General features: G+C 59.1%; 2 protein-coding genes across 3 annotated transcripts; one reads left to right on the top strand and one right to left on the bottom strand.

Annotated features, from left to right (window-relative positions):
• Positions 1–2,709: 2,709 nt before the first annotated feature.
• Positions 2,710–5,708, bottom strand: KISS1R (KISS1 receptor; the record flags this gene model as incomplete). Its single annotated transcript, XM_079917500.1, has 5 exons — positions 2,710–3,159; positions 3,349–3,581; positions 3,891–4,026; positions 4,553–4,677; positions 5,465–5,708. The coding sequence occupies 5 exons, from the start codon at positions 5,706–5,708 to the stop codon at positions 2,710–2,712; spliced, it is 1,188 nt and encodes a 395-aa protein (XP_079773626.1).
• A 3,080-nt stretch (positions 5,709–8,788) lies between these two features.
• On the top strand, positions 8,789–18,354 carry R3HDM4 (R3H domain containing 4). 2 transcript variants are annotated; one of them, XM_079918264.1, is made up of 8 exons: positions 8,789–8,919; positions 13,578–13,732; positions 14,103–14,248; positions 14,664–14,766; positions 14,883–14,968; positions 15,444–15,529; positions 15,608–15,663; positions 16,803–18,354. In XM_079918264.1, exons 1-8 carry the CDS (start codon positions 8,837–8,839, stop codon positions 16,904–16,906), a joined length of 819 nt encoding a protein of 272 aa, XP_079774390.1. In that variant the 5' UTR covers positions 8,789–8,836; the 3' UTR covers positions 16,907–18,354. The 2 variants fall into 2 exon arrangements, with proteins under 2 accessions (XP_079774390.1, XP_079774391.1); XM_079918265.1 differs by having other exon boundaries at positions 14,124–14,248.
• The last annotated feature ends 1,373 nt before the right edge of the window (positions 18,355–19,727 follow it).

A 19,727-nucleotide genomic window follows, 5' to 3' on the forward strand; every position in this document is an offset into this window, starting at 1 on the left:
GATACTAAAAGTTTTTTCACTGTTTATCTGAAATTGGAATTAACACCTCTCCCGACCCGCCCGGACCCCCGGGGCTTATCCCCATGCTGTGGCTTCGGGTCCCACCCCCACCTCACCCCCTCCCAGTTCAGCTGCACCAGCTGAGCTCAGGTCACATTTCCTGGTCTCACCTCCTCCAGGAAGCCTTGCTGGAATCACTGCCACCAAGGTCAGGCTCACAGTTACTCACAAAGGGCACACATATCTCCTTCGTAACCTTTCTCACTGCTATTATTTGCATCTCTCTAGGTAGTTCGCCACTCACTGGCCCCTTTGCTAGACAGGGGCTCTGTGTGGGTAGGGGTCAGAGGGTGCCTCGTACATAGAGCCTGGCACGCAGAAGGGGCTCTGAAAACTGCCCAGCTGAACAGACTTGAGGATAAACCAAGGGTCTGCAGTTTTGGAACGATACGTCTTCCTGGATGTCCCTTTAAACCCTTTAACTTCATTTTTAAAAAAACTTTTTCGAGATCATTGTACATTTTTTAAAAATATTTCTTTAGCTGAGCCGGGTCTTAGTTGCGGCACGCAGGATCTTTAGTTGCGGCATGCAAACTCTGAGCTGCAGCATGCATGTGGGATCTAGTTCCCTGGCCAGGGATGGAACCCGGACCCCCTGCATTGCGAGCGCGGCGTGTTAGCCACTGGACCACCAGGGAAATCCCAAGATCATTGTAGATTCTAACGCAGAGATATCTCTCTCATACCCTTCACCAGGCTTCTCCCAACAGTGACATTTTATAAAACTGTAGTACCACATGGAGATCAGGATATTGCAATCGCTACATCCCACCCATGGATTCGTATTTCCCATTTTCCTTGTACTCATGTGTGAGTTTTCTCTGCAATTCTATCAGCTGCGTAGGTTTGTGTCTCCACCACAGTCCAGGGGCAGAGTGGCTCTGTCATAAGTGTCCCTCATGTTGTCCCTTTCCTGTCATCTCCTCCCCTGGCCACCACTCATCTGCTCTCCGTTCCCATATTTTTGTCACCTCAGGGACGTTACAGATGGAATGGTACATCATGTAACCTTCGGGGACTTCCTTCCTACACTCAGCGTCATTCCCGGAGATCCACGCCGGGTGTGTGTGTATCAACAGTGTGTTCACAACTCAGACCTGCTGAGTAGGCGTGGACGGACCACGGGTGCACCTATCGAAGGATGTCTGGGTCATTTCCAGTTTGAGGCTATCACAAATAAAGCTGCTATGATCACATGAGTACACATTTTTGTGTGAACAGAAGTTTTCATTTCTCTGAGATAGGTGCCCAAGAGTCCCTCTGGAACTGTGTTCGGTTGTTTTTGTTTTGCTTTGTTTTTTCGGCCGCACAGCTTGTGGGATCTTAGTTCCCCAACCAGGGATCAAACATGGGCCCTCAGCAGTGAAATCATGGAGTCCTAACCACTGGACCACCAGGAAATACCCTGGTTTTTTTTTTGTTGTTGTTTGTTTCAAATTCCTTTTTCACAGGAAATCCTGCCACTCATTCCCTGAGTCGAGTTTTGCGGGATGAGGCGAGGAGAGGGAGGGAGGTGGGCAGGGCCTGTGGGCAAAGGGGAGATTTCAGCCTCATGCCCGGCCTGGTACAGAGACCAGGACTTGAAGACCAGAACAAGCGAGCTTCAGGCCAATGTCTATGTCAGAATGGAATGGCCTCCCCTTCTCACATAACATCTTTGCAAATTTGGGCTCTTTGGAGACCTAGGATGTCCCCAAATAATTTGGAAGGATGGGGGCCCTCCAAGAGATGGGCAGTTGTCCTTCAGGGTGACTAAGACTGAGGCCTGCAGGGCCTCACCCTAACCCTCCCCCTGCCCAGCAGGCACACGCAGCTCAACAGACCCAGAGGTGGGTCTGTTCCCCCCACCTTGAATCTGGGTGTGACACTTACAGCACCCAACAATTCGACGTGGAAGGAGTGAGGCTCTGCGGCTCCCACCTCTACTTGGAAGTTTACGCCAAGGCATAAGCCTGACTTTCCCCAGACTGCCATGTTGGGAGGAAGCCCAGGCAGCCTGTGGAGGAGTGCTTGGCTGCCGGCGTGAGACCAAAGCCTTCTCCGGCCTTCCTGGTCCAGCCGCTAGGTCGGCTACTCACTCAACACCACGTGGGTCACAAAAACCGCCCAGCTGAGCCCGCTCACTCACCGAATCGTGAGTGGTAAAACACTGATGCTGTTCTATGCCTCTCTGTTTTGGGGTGGTTTGTTACGTACTGCTGATCCTGTGTCTCCCAGGGACGGCTCTGTGCACTGTGCTCCAGGGAGGCCTTATTTATTCAATGACACCCATTATTTTCCAGCCAGGATTCTGGACGCTCACCTGGTAGCAAGAAGAGCACCTTTCTATCAATTTTAAGATGCACATCGTGTTCACTTTTTAACATCTCTGAAAATGGCATGAATCTTACAATTTTACAGTCAACTGCAAGGCAGTGTCTGAAAATGTCTATCGATACTTCCTTGAAAGTTCCAGAAAGTGCCGTCAGCAAACCATCTTCAACTTCAGGAAACACAGAGATAACGATTACAATATCAATAGTGGCAAAGCTTTACAAGAGCTCAGAACATTCTCACTATGATGAACATGGGCAAAAATAAAGACATTAATAGCAGAATTACAGCAGCTCCTGTTCCAGAGGGGCTCATCTTGATGCCCCCAGAGAGGGCTCAGAGAGGGGCAGCGTGCTCCCTCAGGACACACAGCCTGCGCGGCCCCAGCCCACCGCTGCCTGGCTTCGGGGGCCTGGCGGGGGCCTGGTGGGCGGTCAGGCGGTGCAGCTCGGTTTGGGGGGCGGCCGGGTCCGAGGGTCCCGACCGGCGGGGCCGCCGGGGAGCGCAGGGGCAGACGCGGCGGAAGGCCTGACGGAAGTGGGAGCCCAGGAAGGCGTAGAGCAGGGGGTTCAGCGCCGAGTTGCTGTAGGACATGCAGTGCGCCCAGATCTTGAGCGCGTAAGCTGCGTAGCTGCGCGGATGCCAGGCGCCCGCCGGGCCTAGCGCCTGCAGCACCAGGAACAGCTGGATGGGGCCCCAGCAGGCGGCGAAGAGCAAGACCACGGCCGCCACCAGCCGCGAGACCTTGGCCCGCACAGCGCCCGCTCGCTCCGCCAGCAGCTGCCCCTGGGGAGGGGGGAGGGGGTATGAGAGAAGGCGAAGGACCGGCAGGGGCGACACCCAGGGCTCTCCGCTACTTGACCCTCTTAAATTCCGCCCCCCCGCGCCACCCTCCTCAGATGCACCTCACTCCCCCCTACTGTGCCATCCCCCCATCTCCTGCCCGGCCGCGCCCCCATCCACCCAGCCGCGCACCTGCAGGGCGCTGTCGCCGGGCGCGGGGCGCACGGCGGACCGGCCCAGGTGGCGCAGCATGGCCCCGTAGCAGGCGCAGGTGGCGACCAGCGGCAGCAGGTAGAGCGCCAGCAGGTTGTACAGCGCGAAGGCGCGCTCGAAGGAGCGGCTGGGGAAAGCCTCGCTGCAGTAGGTGCGCGGTCCGGGCGAGAGGCGATGTAGGGCGAGAACCGGCGCGGACACGGCCGCGGAGCCTGCATCACAGGCCCGGCTGAAGGCCTGGCCCGGGGGACGAGGGGCGCGAGGGAGCCCGGGCCCTCGTCTCCCCGGTGCCTCTAACCCCGGTTAGGGTTAGGGTTAGGGCAACGGACATGGAGCGCCTCCCAGGCGCGCGTCTGCCCGGGTCCCCGCCCTCAGTAGCCCTCGCAGGGAATGCCATTGCGTCCATTTCCCGGATGAAGGAGCGAGGTCCGGGGAGAAGCAGTGAGTGTGTGTGTGGAGTGTGAGCCCAGGGCACGAAAACTTGTCCCCCCTACCCCGTGCGGCCTCCGCGCTGCACTCACCCGCCCAGATACTGAGGCTGACAGCCAGCGCCAGGTGGGGCGTGCGGCGGTGCAGGGCGCGCAGCGGGAACACAGTCACGTACCAGCGGTCCACGCTCATGGCGGTCAGGGTGGCGCACGTGGCCTGCACCGAGACCTGGGAGGGACGGGAGCCCAGCGTGTGGCCCCCTGCCTGGTCTGGACCTTTCCCTGTCTGCGCCCTCCTTGCGGGTCCCCCACCGTCCAGCCACTCGAATACAGGCAGGACCTGTCCCGGGAGGGTCTCCAGGGCCCACAAGTTGAAGGGGCAGGAGAGGAGGGGCTGTCAGAGAGGAGCCCAGGGTGGTGGGGGAGGGCGGAGTCATTAGGGGTAGGCTGAGGCCCCCAAGACTGAGACCAGGAGAGGCAGATGCATCCTAGGATCCCGAGACGGGTGGGGCAAGAAGTAGCAGGGCTCCGAGCGCCCGCCACCCCACTCCCCGCCCAACCCCCATTGTCCCCCGTCTTCCTCCCTCCCACCCAGTCCAGGCTCCACCTGCTCCAGCCCCACCCACCCACCCCCAGACTCTGTCCCCGCCCCGCCCACCTCCACGCCCCGCCCACCTCCACGCCCCGCCCACACCGACTCCTCCCCCTGGCTCGCGAACCCCTTCCCCCAGCCCGCTTGCCCCCAGCCCACGCACCTGCTGGATGTAGTTGAGGAACTTGCACATGAAGTCGCCCAGCACCCAGGCGGGCAGCGGGTAGAGCAGAGCGGTGAAGGGCACGCAGCACAGCAGGAACGTCAAGTCTGTGACTGCCAGGTTGGCTGCAGGCGGGGGACGCGCGGGTGCTAGATGTGGGGAGCATCTGCCTAGCCGCCCCAGCGCCCTGGCCCAGCCCACTGGGCCTCGCCTTTGTCCCAGTGACCAGCAGGGTGGCTCGCGAGGCCCCCAGAGAGGTCCCAATATCCGTGGGCAGAGAAGTTGGGGCACCCTCCTCTCACCCTTTTATGTTTCATACACCCCCCAGCAGGGGCTTCATAGCTGTTCAAGTAGCAATGGACCCTGCTCACCCCTGTGGGGGTTGCGAGTAGGCCCCCGCCCCTCTGAGCCTCAGTTTTCTTACCTGAAAATTGGGTAGAGTGGTGTTGCCCAACAGCCAACATAGAATGGAGAACACTGACTGAGTACTCAGCCGGGTAGGGCACCCCCATCACACAAATGTGTAAACTGAGCCTCTGGGGCAGAGGGCGCAAAGTGGGGGCCCGCGGGCCGCGCGGTCTTTCCCCCACTCCTTTTATTCATCGGACACCATGTTATAAGAACCACATTTCAATCGGACATCTTCCTTGAGTGGCATGGCCAGCGCTCCATGGGCCACACTCTCCAACCTCCCTTTTAACTACTCCGGCCACCGTGGAACCCTCCAACGCCAGAGTTTGCGACCTCCAGCTCAAGGTACAGGGACAATAGGGAAAGGACAGGGAGCCCTGCAGGGGAGAGATCCCTATCTAAGAGGACTCCGACGCACCGCTAGGGGCGCCCCTGGCCACTCCGCCCTCGTGGCGACCCCCGGAACGGCCCGCAGGCACCGCGCGGCGCCTGGGCGCTCACCGATGTAGAAGTTGGTCACCGTCCGCATCTGCTTCTGGCGGCAGATGACGAAGATGACAAGCGAGTTCCCTGCCAGGCCCAGCAGCATCAGCGCGCCAAAGAAGAGCGGCACTAGCCAGGCGTCCACGGGCCACGGCGCCGGCGCCGGGCCGTCCGAGTCGTTGGCGCCACAGCCGGGACAGCTGGATGCGTTGGCCAGCGCCCACCAGGACGCGTTGGGCCCGGACGTGGCCAAGGAGCGCATTGCCGCCCTCTTCCTCCCAGCCACCCTCTGGGATTGCGCCCAGGGATGGGGTAGTGACTCTCCTCCCGGCTGCCCTCCTGGGATGCGCCACAAGGTCTGGAGCGCGGCTTCTCTGGACTCCGTGGATTCTCCGCTGGCGCTCAGCCGCCGCGCGTTTATACCCCGCATCCCACCGTGTCCCCGCCTTCCTGCCTCTCCTGCAGCCGCTGGCCACTCCTGTGCGGCCTGCGGTTCACCAGCGCAGCACCCTTCTCTCTCATTCCCTCCTCCCCCCCCCCACCTTGGGGGTCAGGATAAGAGCACAGGAGGGGGGAGGCTGGAGGAGGGGCTTGGGGCGGAGCAGGGGTGAGGTAGGCTTCCCACAGGCTGCTGTGGACCCGGGAAGGACCGATCCTACCCCAGGGGAGGGAAGGGTAGAGACCCACCAGCAGGAAAAGCAGGGGGACAAAGCTGCAGAGTCTAGGGAACGAGGCAGAGGCCATGACTTTGACCTTCCATGGGGCTGGGGCTCCCGGTGGGTGGGCCCCACCTGGCGGTGAGGTCAGCCCTCAGAGGTCCTCCGTATCTGCTGCCAGGGTTTGCCCCAGGACACTGGCGAGCCATGGAGGTTCAGGGCAACAGAAGGATGCCCGGGATCTTGTGGTTAGAAGATGCCTGTTCTTAACCTCAAACAAAACAAAAGAAGAACAAAAAAGGAACCAAAACTCAACCTCCCCAGGACTTTGCTGCGAATCAGACCCCTTGAGAGTGTCCACCTCCCACCTAACGGGCACTGATTGGCAGATACCAGCATGGGGACACAGACACCTGTGCTGCTGGTAGTGGGAACCAGGTGGAGGGAAGTTTATAAAGGATAATGTTGATCCCCAAACCCACACCCAGAAATGTACCCCAGATACTAGCCTGTGAGGCACGAAACAGGGCACTGGGATGTTCTAAGTAGCAAAAGAAAAGATGATGCCGTCTGTGTAAAAAAGACTAAAAGGGGGAAAAGAAATGAATAAATATGCGTGGGCATCAAAGGGCATCACATATCTCCAGAAGGAAGTACTAGGAGCCTGGCGGGGAGACAGGCTTCGACATCATTCTTGACAATGGCCTAAAAATTCAGAAAAGGAAAAAAAAGTCCCTTTGGGGTGGTAATGAGGGCCAGGTTAGCATGAGGAGACCCAGGGATACTCCACGGGCATGGAGGAACTGTCCTGGGGAGACTGCTGAGTTGAGTGGGCCTGGGAGAGAACTCAGCAGGGGGCTGGACCTTGGAGGGGGCCTCGACGGGGGTGGGGGGGGGTTGGCAGCAACGGCTCATGGACTGGCCCAGGGTCTGGGAGGGTGTTAGGAAGGTGACGACAGGGACTTGGCAGTCCAGTGGTTAAGACTTCCCGCTTCCACTGCAGGGGACACAGGTTCGATGTCGGGTCGGGGATCCCACATGCCAGGCTGCGAGGCCAGGAAAAAAAAAGAAGGCGAGGACAGGAATGAGTGAGGCCCCAGAATCACGGCAAGGCCCAGGCTACGTCCTGTAGAGTTAGCACATCTGTGGAGCAGCTGGTCATCATGGGCCAGAGCCGCAGACCAAACATCCCGGCCCCCAGATCCCCCGCCCAAGCACTCCCCCCAGAGGTACCATCTCCCAAGTTGTATCACCTTGATTTTTTCATATTTATCTACATGAGGTCACACACTGTGTGCTTTCTTGGGTCTTGTAATAGTTCCTCCTCCTTTTTCTTTTTTTATTTTATCCCCTCTTGCTCTTTATACGTTAAAGCAATCGGGTTGTTTGTCCTGTACAATTTCCACCAGGCTGGATCTGGGGGTTGCATCCCTGTGGTGTGTCTTATCGTGGTCCTAGTTCCCCATTTTTCTTTTTTTAAATTTACTTATTTATTTATTTAGTTTTGGCTGCGTTGGGTCTTTGTTGCTGCACGCGGGCTTTCTCTACTTGCGGCGAGCGGGGGGCTACTCTTAGTTGCGGCGCGCGTGCTTCTCACTGCGGTGGCTTCTCTTGTTGTGGAGCACAGGCTATAGGCGCACGGGCTTCAGTAGTTGTGGCACACAGGCTCAGTAGTTGTGGCACACGGGCTTAGTTGCTCCACGGCATGTGGGATCTTCCCGGTCCAGGGCTCGAACCCATGTCCTCTGCATTGGCAGGCGGATTCTTAGCCACCGCGCCACCTGGGAAGTCCTCCCCCCCCCCCCCCCCCCACACACACACTTTTCTTGTAGAATGAAGGGTGGATTCTAGATTCTAGAGCAGGTTTAATTCTCTGTTCTTAACTCTCGGGTCAAAAACCAGGTCTGTCATCAAAGGGCCCCCCCCACCCCCGTCTCATCGGTCTGTCCCTTCTCCTCCACCTCTATTCTGCTCCTCCCCCCTTCACCTAGTACCCTGCTCTAGCCATTCTGGATGCCCCAGGGCCTTTGCACTGACTGTTCCCTCTGCCTGGCATACCCCTCCCACTTTTGCAGGCTGCCAGTCCTCTTTCCAAAGGTCTCCACTTCCCTAGCCCAGGGCGGGGAGGTCCTGTTCGATCACTGCTGGATCCGGAAAGCACAGCCCCCACCCCAAGGACTGTGAGCATTTGCTAAATGAATAAACTCTAAAAGTCAGAAGGAGGTGGGGTTAGCTTTCTTCTATTTTTAGAGAAGAGTAGATTGAGGCACCCAGCCAGGACTCCAGAGGCTGCACTTTACAGAGGACAGGGAAGGGGTCTGGTGGAAGGAAAGCCCTGTTGGTGCCGGGTGGGGGTAGCATGGGTCATTTCATCTGTCCAAGCCTCTGAAAAGGACGTCCGCTTCCTTCCTCCTTCCCCAGGACTCAATTTCGCCATCTGTCCCCCTAGGGCTGGGTGCCGTGCCCACAGCCCCGCCTGGGCGCAGGACAGGCGCGGTCTTCTGCCCCGGTTTCCCCGGGGCTGGGTGCCGCCCCCTCAGTGTCCCCGTCCGTGCCTCGGGGTTGGGTGTCCCCGGCCCGCAGCTCGGGCTCGGCCGGGACGCGGCCGCGACTCCACCAGGCGCGTCCAGCCTCCAGGCTCCGCCCCGCCCCGCCTCCGGCCTCCCGTCACTTCCTGCCCGGCCCAGAGAAGGCCCTGCCGGGCGGCGGCGACAACAGCAGCGGCGTGCAAGCTATGGTGGCGCTGGAGAACCCGGAGGGCGGCCCGGAGGAGGCGGCGGCGGCGGCGGGGGTCGCCCCGGGCGGGCGGCGGACGCTGTGAGCGCGGCCGGCGGGCGGGCGCGGCGCGCTTCCGGGCTCCGGGGTCCCCTCCTCTTACCCCCTCCCGGGCTGCAGCCCCCGGCCCGCCCCGCCCCCTTTCCTGGGGGGTACCCCACTCGGGTGGAGCGGGGTGGTGGTGGGCTTTGTTGTCAGTGGGTGTTTCCCGGGGAAACCCCATCCCCGTACTTCCGGGCCTTTGCCGGGGCGCAGGGGGCACCCCCGTGTCCGCGTGTGCAGACCCCCGGCGCCCGAGCTTCGGGGGTCCCGGGCGCCGCGTCGGGTGAGGCGGTGCCGCTGCGCGCGGTGTACCCGGAATCCACGCTGGTGGTGTTCTGGGTATTTACCCACTTGCGGCTGTTCCTGTCCGCCAGCTGGGGATTTACCCCCCAGCCAGTCCTGTGTATCCGGCGGGGTTGTGAGCCCCCCACTTCCCGGTGGACGCGCTCTTTGTTTTTCTCCGGGTAAATACCCAAATGAATGGGGGGCTTACAGACCCGGGCCAACACGAGCCTGTGTGTCCTGGGACGTGGACTGGAGGCAGGTGGGCGGCCCCATATGGGTATGCCCCCCTCCCCCAGGTTCGCAGGTCTCTTTCTAACCCGAGTGTTGGTGCAGAAACCCAGGTGGTCCACCCTGGCTGCTGGGGTTTCATTTCTGCTTCTTCGTGTGCCCTTCCTAGTGGCCCCGGGCGGGCTGTTACCCCTTCGGGGCCTCGGTTTCCCCATCTGTAAAATGAAATAACAGCGGTCCTCTATTTAAGGGTCTGGGGTCAGTGACCCTGCACTTGGAGGTGCCCAGCAAAGCGGAGGGTCCATTCTTTAATAATTATCTTAAATAGTTCACTATTGTAGGTGTTTTGTTATTTTAAAATAATTTTCTCATTTTGGTATTTTGTGATTGCTTTATTATTATTATATTTGTTGTTACTTTATTGTTATTATTACCCAGAAGCTGTACTGGTCTCTACAGATGTGGTTATTTAAGGGGCCTTAACCCACTCGAAGTGGGTATTTACCTGCCAGGTGGGTCCCTCCAACCTGCCCCCATCCCCCCTCACCTCCATTCCCGGGGCGGGAGAGGGTGGCTGCTGCTCCTTCTGTCTGCCCATCCCAGCCTGAGTCACCTCCGCTCTGAGCCCTCCTTGGTTTCCTGCTAGAGAAAGTAGGTTCCTCTTTGGCCTGTTCCTGGGGGAGGGGCAGGTGCCAGAGAGAGGGTGTGTTTGCCTAGGGGAGTGGGTGTTAAAGGCCCCATCTCAAAACCCTCAGGGAGAATTGGGGGAGGCAAAGGAACCTGTCCTCCCCAAACCCAACCTGACTTAGCAGCTGTTTCCACTGTCAGGCCTGTCCAGCCCTGTTGGACGCTGGCCCCTGCCATGGTGCAGACATTTCCCAAGGCCTGCTGGGTCCAGGAAGCCTCACATGCCCCATCTGGGTGGTCAGTTTCCCCATCTGTAAAGTGGTCTCTTTGGGTGGCTGGGGAAGCAGATGAACTGGCCCTTGGGTGAGTGTGTAAACAGAAGTTCGGGTATTCATTCAACAAACAGCTATTGAGCACGTGCTGTGGGCCAGGTGCTGGGGACACAGGAGCAGCCAAGAGGGACCTTGTCTTTATCGTGCGAGTTAGTGAAGGAGGTGAGAATTCAGGAGTAAACAAGTATGAGGACGGGCTGGTTTCTGATGCTAACCGGTGAAGCCGGAAACGGGGCTGATTGGGCTAGTTGGGGGGTGGGGCAGTTTCTCCCAGGAGGTAACTTTTGAGCTGGGACCAGAAGGAGCCAGAGAAAGGGTTCTTCAGGCAGGAGGCTGAGCACATGCAAAGGCCCTGAGGCGGGCTGTTCCAGGTCAGCTTGCGATGCAGTAAAAGGGCCCTGTGCCTGGAGCAGGGGCAATGAGGCGGAGAGAGATGGGTGTTGATGTTCTGATGTGGATGTATATTATATAAAGTTTATGCTGTCCTCCACCCCTCCTCCCCAGCGTTTATTACAAATCTGCTGCCCGCTCCGCCTGCCCACTCTGTGGCCCCAGGCTCCTGCTGGAATCTCCTGGAATCAGAGAGGGTAGTGAGGCCCCAGGAGGCCGTGGGACCAGGCAGCAGACCTGCAATGCCAGGCCGGGGAGAGGCTGGGCCTTGTCCTGAGGGTGCTGGGGAGCCACAGGTGATGGTGGAGCAGGTCAGGGAGCAGCTGGATCTTTAGTCCAGTGGGCTGTGGTCTGAGGGGTCCAGCGAGACCTGAGTTTGAGCTCCTCTGACCACTGTGGCCCCAGAGGGAAGCAGGAGGCTGAATGGTTCAGGGGAGTGGTCCTGTTCAGACCAGGTTCGAATCCTGGTTCCGCCCGGGTCCCAAGGTGACAGGGAGCCCCATTTCGTGGAGCCCCATGTCCTGAGGGCCCGAACTCTCTCACTGAGTCCCACCCTGCTCTGAGGTTCCCCGACAGCTCCCCCCGGATGTGGTCCTGTTATCTGCCCCGCCAGGCCACCGTCCTGGCCTCCGTCCATCTGCGGGGTGGAGACACAGGCCCTGGAGCCACAGCGAGGCCGCAGCTGAATCTGGAGCTTGGGGTGGGGGTGCCTGGGCCTCAGGAAGATTGCGTCCAGCCTCAGAATTGTGGGCTCTGTACTGACTTGAGTTGCCCTGCCCTGTCCCAGCTGCCCTCTTTGCAGCTGTGGGGTCTCGGGATAATGACTTTGCTCCTCGGTTTGCAAATCTGTATAACGGGCATCAAAACAATAGTACTTGCCTCCTGGCGTGATGGTGAAGGCAATCGCTTAACCAGGCTGTGATCAATGGTGTGGCCCACGGGGTGAGCTCCCAGTCACAGGAGGAAACCGAACAGGTGGCAGCTTGGGGAAAGGTGTGTGTCCTGGTTCCTCTTGGCTCTGAGTGCCCCCTCCCAGACCAGCAGGGGCCATCGCTATCCCCACTTTGCAGAGAAAGAGCTGAGGCTCCAGGTCACACAGTGGAGCATCCGTCGTAGCTGGGATTCAAACTCAGGGCTGAGCTTCCAGGCTCTACCCCTGGCTGCGTGTCTCCTAGTCTCCTATTTTTTTTTTTTTTTTCCTTTGGCTGCACTACGCAGCTTGTGGGATCTTCTTTCCCCGACCAGGGATTGAACCCTGGCCCTGGCAGTGAAAACGCCGAATTCTAACCACCGGTTGTGTGTCTCCTATTGTGCCTGCATGAGTTTACCCATCAGATAATTTTTCATAGATTTTTGCCTGAAGTGTCATCCGTGGAGCCTGCCCCACCCCAATCTAAGACAGGGCTGAGTCTCGTCAGCCTATTTGCTTCGTGATCAAGATGTAACAGCCTTTCTGGCCAGGGCAAAAAACTTAAGGCTGGGGACTCTTTACATATGTATAGACCTTGGTGAGTGTGGGCTTCAATCCTAACTTCTTTGAGGCACCTTGTCCCACTGTCCTAGGACTTCATGGCATTTTCTAGCGCCTGTTTGTGGGGCAGGGGTCATGCTTCTCTGTTTAATTTGTGTCTTAGGAACTTTGAACACTAGGAAAGTTTGAGTGGAATTCTGGACTCTGGGTTCTACTCAGTCTTGGAATCGTGAGATTTTGCTGGAGACCTGATTGGGCAGTTATTTTTTTGAGCATCTACTGTATGCCAGGCAGGGCTACAGTGGACACCAAACTCTGCCCGCATGGAGATCACGGTGGGTGGTGGGCAGGGTGGTGGTAGAACGTGTGGCCATCAGGAGAACAGAGCAGTGAGGGGGCGGGTCCCCCTGAGGAGGTTTGAGCAGAGGCCAAAAGGAGATGGGAGTGAGCCATTCGGAGCCTGGGGTGTGGGCACCGGGCGGGGGCACAGCTGGTGCAGAGGCCCAGAGGCCGGGCTGCCTGGCGGGTTGGAGCGGAGGCGCAGGGGGAGGATGAGGGGGAATCCTGGCACCCTAGACCCTCTTAGGCTGAGTCCACCACCGGCTCCCCAGCGTGAGGGTTTCTGAGCCAGGTGGGACCCTCCTCTCAGCCTGTGGTCAGGGGCTGACCAGGGAGGAGGCCCTGCAGCTTCTTGCCCGGAAGTTTCCATTCAATATCCCCCCCTCCCTCCCGCGTGGCCGTCTGCTGCCTGGCCCTCGGGTCCCCAGCGGGAGGCCCGCTAATCCACCTCCAGGATTAGTGCTCCGGGTGGGGGTGGGGGGAACCACTCTGTCCACCTCCCCCATCCAGCAAGGGGGCCCCTGGGGCGTGAGTCAGGTGGGCCGGGGCATCACCTTAGCGCCTGGGGGCCGTTTTCTGGGTTATCTTCTGTTGGAAGCGTGGGGTTGGGGGTGAGGGGACGCTGCATCAAATGAAGTCTCGGGAATCTCCCAGAGGAGGGAGACTCGGCCTCACCGGCTTGCAGCTCAGACCTGGAAGCCTGGGGGCGTGGGCAGCAGCTCTCTTGGCCTCCCACCCAATGTGTGGCTCCCCTTCTCTGACCCTCGGTTTACTAACCTGTCCTCAACGGTCCCTGCTTCCCGGGTGATGTGACGATGAGACACAGTGACATTTTAAGGGCTGCACATGTGATAGGGGGTGAGCTTCCCATTGTGGAGGGAAACCAAGCAGGGGATGGCTGTGAGAGAGTGGCGATGGTAGGGTTGTGCCTGGGCGTCCTGGTCTGTCTTGGCCCTGAGGACTGCCCCCTCACACCTGGCCCACAGGCCCCTTCCGGGCTGCCTGCCCGCTCTAGCCAGCTCCCAGGTGAAGAGGCTCTCGGCCTCCAAGAGGAAGCAACACTTCATCAACCAGGCTGTGCGGAACTCAGACCTCGTGCCCAAGGCCAAGGGACGGAAGAGCCTCCAGCGCCTGGAGAACAGTGAGCAAGGGTCGATGGGCGCCTCCTGGGGGCTCCTAGGCCTCAGACAGCAATGGTGTGCATGTTCTGTTATCTGAGCCTGGCCCTGAGCTGGACGAGAGGGAGCTCTGGGCATTGGAGCTGGGGCTTTAAAGGGGGTGTAGGAGTTCAACAAGCCAAGCCAGGGCTAGGTAGGAGGAGTTCTGGAGGCTGGATCGTTCCTGTGCCTTCTGGGAAAGACAGCTGGAGCGTGGAGGAGGGGAGGCTGGTGAGAGTAAAGGCCCTAAATATAGAGGTGTGGGGGAGGAAACATGGTCCTCTGGACCCCGTGGAGCCTGGCGGGGGGGTGGGGGGGGCTCGGGGGGGGGCCTGAATGCAACCCCCAGCCCAGAGACCGTCTGTTTCCATCTAGCCCAGTACCTCCTGACCCTGCTGGAGACAGACGGAGGCACACCTGGCCTGGAGGATGGGGACCTAGCGCCCCCCGCAGCACCCAGCATCTTTGCAGAGGCCTGCAGCAACGAGACCTATGTCGAGGTGGGGCCCAGTATCCTGCCCTGGGTTCCCCCGCCCACCACCAGGCACTGCCTATGCTGGACCCTGTGCCAGGAGCACCCATCCCCTCCCTGGTCCCTTGATGAATACCCTGGGTCTCCTTCCAGCGACCTGAAACCCACCCACCCCAGAACCTTCCAGCACCCGTGGTTCATCTGCTTATCACACTTGGAATTACTGATGGGATTGGGGGCGTGTTTGGTTCATTTCGATTCCCTGCCCCACACAGGTGGGTCCGCAAGTGCCCCACGAACTCCTGGCCGGCCCGGTGGTCACATGTGTGCACAAGGAGTATTTCTGTGCACTTGTGGCCCCCCCAATGTGCATTAGCCAAATGGGGAAACTGAGGCTCGGGGGCTTGCAGTCATTAGTAAGGGCCTGCCTGCCTCTCTTCCAGGTCTGGAACGACTTCATGAACCGCTCTGGGGAGGAGCAGGAGCGGGTTCTCCGCTACCTGGAGAACGAGGGCAGGAGCAAGGCGCGGAGGAGGGGCCGGAGAGGTGGGCCTGGGTCGGGGGTGGGGAGGGCGGGGTCAGGGCAGGTGGGGAGGAGCCTGGCGTGTGGGCGGGGCCTGCGGCTCACTCCCACCTCTGCCCCACTGCATGGACTCTTGCAGAGGACCCGGCCTACACGCCCCGCGAGTGCTTCCAGCGTATCAGCCGGCGTCTACGAGCCGTTCTCAAGCGGAGCCGTATTCCCATGGTGAGTACCAAGCCTGGCCTTGGCCTTGTCTCTTTCCACTTGCTTGGTCTCTTTTGAAGGCCCTTTTTCTCAGCTTCTCAATCGGGCGGGGTGAGGGGAGACCAGTAACCCAGTGAACGTGGTGTGATGGAGCAGACAGGGCAGGATATAGACTAGTGAGATCCGAGTGCAGGACCCAGGGCTGGGCAAGGGTTCTCCTTGAGGGTGGGAGGGACAGGGGCAATGAAGGTGGGTTTTGAAGGATGTGTAGGAGTTCACCAGGCCAAAGACTCAGAGATTCAAAGGTTTGGATGTGTCTTGAGTGCCTGGTATCCTTGGAAACGGTTAAGTAGCCTCATGTAGTGAATCAGAGGCCACATTTGAACCCAGGGCTTTGGGCTCCAGAGGCTGTCATGGATGTGGGGGGCCTGGACATCTTGGCTAGGGCCCTGGGCCTGGGCATCTTGGCTGACCCCTGGGCCTGCTTCTCCTGCAGGAAATGCTGGAGACCTGGGAGGAGCGGCTGCTGAGGTTCTTCTCTGTGTCCCCCCAGGCCGTGTACACGGCCATGCTGGACAACAGGTGACTGGGTGGGTGGGGGTGGGCGCCGTGAGCTACCCTGGTGTCTGGCTCTGGCCACTCAGCATCCATTCCCTGCAGCTTTGAGAGGCTCCTGCTTCATGCCATCTGCCAGTACATGGACCTCATCTCAGCCAGTAAGTGCCTGGCGGCCCCTGGGACCCCAGTTGGCTGATTCAGTCTGGGGGAAACCAAGGCTGGGCTTCCCCGGGGTCTGCTTACTCGGTGGCAGGCTTTGGAAGAGGAGGGACAGCGTGAACACAGAGGGGGCAGTGCGATGCTGCCTTGATTCATCAGAAGCACCTGTACCTCTGGCCCCACAATGGACGATGCTGTGCACATAGACTCCCCTCCACCTGCATCTTCGGGGCTGGGGAGAGAGGGGCCTGTGCGGGGCTGATGAAGCTGGGCCTCCAGGGACCCCAGTGTCTGCAGAGTTCGCATTTAGCTGTAGCCCCCCTCCACTGTGCCACACATGTGACTTCTGGCAAGTCCCTTCTCCAGCCTGTGTGCCCCTTTCACGATGGGAGTGATCTTGGGACACAGCCCACCCCCACCCCTCCATGGAGGGTCCTCGCAGACCCTTGCTGGCCCTCAGCATCCCATCGGGTCCTCTGTCTCCACGCCCGTCTCTCTGCCTCCTGCCTGGAGTTGCTGAGGAGACAGTTTCCATGGCAACCCCAGGATGGTTCCTCTCAGGCTGCCTGGGAGGGAGATGCAGCCCCCACACTTGCTTTTGTTCCCACTGGCTCAGGATGGAGGGGCTGGACTGGGGGTGCCTCTCTGCGGGTGTGGAGCCGTGGCCTGAACATAGGAGGTGGGGCCTGGCAAGATGGGGAGCAGGGGAGAGGGAGCCGCCGGGCCAGAGGCTGGGAGGTGGGCCCAGCTTGGGTTGTGTATAGCTATGGTTCAGGTTTTGGGGTGGCGGGAGGTGGGTGAAGGGAGGTTGGTGGAGCCTGGGCCACCAGGGGCCTAGGTGATTCCCTCTGAGGGCAGGGATGGAGGTGGGAGACCAAGGGTCAGGGCGGGACCCTCGTTCAGTCCCCTTGGCCTCGGGCCAGTGTGTCTCGGTGGTGCGTGCGTCTCTGTGCGCGTAGGACACGGGATAAGTAACGGGAGAGGAAGGAACAGCTTGAGCTGCTCTCAGCGCCTGGCCTGGGACCTGGGGGGTCGGGTCAGCCCAGCTCGTGGGGACCTGGGGCAGGACAGGCCGAGGGCTGGGCTCCTGTGTGCCACAACCCTCGCCTTCCTCCCTGTCTTGCCTGTCCCCCGGCAGGTGATGACCTGGAGGGCAAGCGGCAGATGAAGGTCAGCAATCGGCACCTGGACTTCCTGCCTCCGGGGCTGCTCCTGTCCGCGTACCTGGAGCAGCGCAGCTGATGGCGGCCCTGCCCCCGGCCCCGCCTCCCCAGTGCCAAGACCTCCCGTAACATCACTGAAATATCTTTATTATTTTTGGAATTTTCCCTTGGAAACGTGCTCTTCCCCTTGGGGTGGCTCCCGCACCGCACCCCTTCCCCGCCCAGCTTTCCGGGTTAAAGCTGGCGACTGGGCTGCCCCGCGCGAGCACAATTCACCCTACTCCCGCCCCGGGGCCTGGACTCGGGAGGAGATGCCTGGCCTGGTCACTTCCCTGTCCCTTCCTGGGCCAGCGTTTTTGGCCCTGTGTGAAGCTTAAGCGAGGAGGGAGAGGCTGGGTTTTTATCATTTTTAATGAATTTGGCGTGATTTGTTGTAGATTTTTAAATTTCCCTTTTGCGAAGAAAAACCAAAAACTTGCCCCAAGTGATAAATTGGGGGGCTTCATTCCAGTCCCTGCTTGACCCTCTCCCAGTTTTTGGCTTGGGTGGAGGGTCTCTGGGGCCCTGCCCCTCGCCCTGGGAGCATTACATTTGGTGTGTGTGTGTGTGTGTGCGCGTGCGCGTGTGCATGTGTGTGCCCCGCAGCCCAGGATGGAAGCTGCGTCTTAAAAGCTGGTGTCAGCCTCTTTTTGGAATGTGTGTTGCCCTCGCCACTCGCCTTTGGTGGCTGTTAGGGCCCCGTCTGCTCTGCACACCCCCCTTCCTTCCTACTGAGGATCTGGGACTTCCAGCCAGAAGCCTCTACTCTCAGACTGTCCTGTTCCTCCCTCCATGTCCCCTTGCCCCTGCCCCCAGCCTGGCTCTGGGGTGTCCTCGTGCTGGTCACCCTGGCCTGGCACAGGAAGCAGGGCTGGAGACTGCACCCCTGCCCTGCACCCCCGTGTGTGTGGCTAGTTGTGCTTTGGGAAAGGTGGAGCGTTCAATAAATTTCTGGTGCTCTGGTCTACTGCTGTGGGGTTTTCCTTTGGGGCAGGGCTGGGGGCACGACAGGCACTCACGATGCCCTTGTGTCCTGGTCATTGAGGGATGCAGGCCTCAGGGGATGAAGCTTGGTTCTGAGTGACAACCCCCGTGGAGGCAGGTGTGTGGGGAGACTCTGTTAGGAGTGGCCCGGCCCTTGGCTCTGCTGCCCTGGCTGGTCCCCTCCCAGGTGCCCAGGCTCAAACCCCAGCTCTGCCACCTTCCAGCTGTGTGACCTCCAGAAAGGTCACTTGTGGGACTTCCCTGGCGGTGGTCCAGTGGTTAAGACTGCACTTACTTCCACGGCAGGACTGCGGGTTTGATCCCTGGTTGGGGAAATAAGATCCCACGTGCCCCGTGGCATGGCCAAAAAAAAAAAAACAAGTCACTTGTGTGAGCTTCCTGAGTGGCTGAACAAAATACACCACACTGCAGCTTAAAACCACAGGAGTTTATTGTCGCCTGGTTCTGGAGGCCAGAAATGCAAGATCAAGGTGTGGCAAGGCCACACTCCCTCTAGAGGCTCCAGGGAGTGTCCTCCCTGCCTCTTCCAGCTTCTAGGGGCTCCGGCCTCCCCTGGCTTGTGGCTTCATCCCTCCAGCCTCTGTCTCCATCTTCACGTGGCCTCCTTCCTGTGTCTTCCTTCTGTGTGTGTCTGGAAACGGCTGTGCATCCTGCAGGATCCCCCAGCCTGGATTATCTGCTGTTCTCTTGTGATCACGCTGAGGGAAGTTCCCTTCTCACCCGGCCACATCAGGGGTCCCTGCTGCCCACAGGGCTCCTCACTACTGACCTCACCCCTGATCTCCTCCACCTCCCTGAAGGCGGAGTATCTATGTTGATTACTGGAAATTCTACCGGGGAGATTTGTCTCTATTCCCCTGTGTATTTGTTTATTTAACCATTTATATCAGTACGGACGCCTGGGCATTTACTTTCTAGTTTGGGTTATAATCCAATATTCCTTAATTTTATTCGTCAGGTTGTTCCAGATTCGGCTGCTGGGAGCCCTGTCTGGCTCCTGTGTGTCACTGAGGCACTCCCATAGTTGCGGGGTTTTATTTATTTATTTGAGCACCCTCCTTACTTTCTGCCGCTACAAGACGCAGAGGGCTCCTCTGCATATTCTTGCTTCGTCCTAGAACCAGCCCTTTCGCCAAGGAGCCTGGTTCCTTTCCCTGGGGCACCGTTTTAAAAACCAAGATCTGGGCGCTGGGTGTGCTGTCTTCCATTTTAACAGGCATTTTAAAAGTTCTACACATAGATGCTAAATAATGGAAATCCCAAGGGCTCGTACGGAGGACACAAGGAGATACTTGAGTAACCCGCTTCGAGGCTCTCACCTGTGAAGGGGACCAAATTTCCGGCGCCCAGAGAACGGGCTGGGGCTCCGGGCACGGATGTCGGGTCTCTAGGGGAGTTCACAGCCTGCCTCCAGAACTATTAACGCGAACTCCGTCCTGTCCTGGCCTCTGGCTGGTGCGTGGGTTTTTTCCCCCACCCCGCTACTCCAGCCGGGCCCCCAGACAGCCCGGCCCCCCAACCTTTGCCCAGGCGGTGCCGGTCACCCGGTGCACGCTTCCCTGCAATCCTAGGTCTTTCTGGAAAAGACCTTTCAAACTGGGGAGAGTCCAACAGCAATAGAACCAATTTTTGGAAAACGAATTGCGGATGGGGTTTGAATCCAGAGGGACCCTCAAAGTGTTATGGAACCTCACTTATAGAACCCAGTTATAACACCGCGGATACCAGAAGAGAAAAAGCAAAATATGGAACGCTTCACGAATTTGCGTGTCATCCTTGCGCAGGGGCCATGCTAATCTTCTCTGTATCGTTCCAATTTTAGTATATGTGCTGCCGAAGCGAGCACAGTTGTACAT

This window comes from Stenella coeruleoalba (assembly GCF_951394435.1).
Source record: "Stenella coeruleoalba genome assembly, chromosome: 3".
NCBI lineage: Eukaryota > Metazoa > Chordata > Mammalia > Artiodactyla > Delphinidae > Stenella > Stenella coeruleoalba.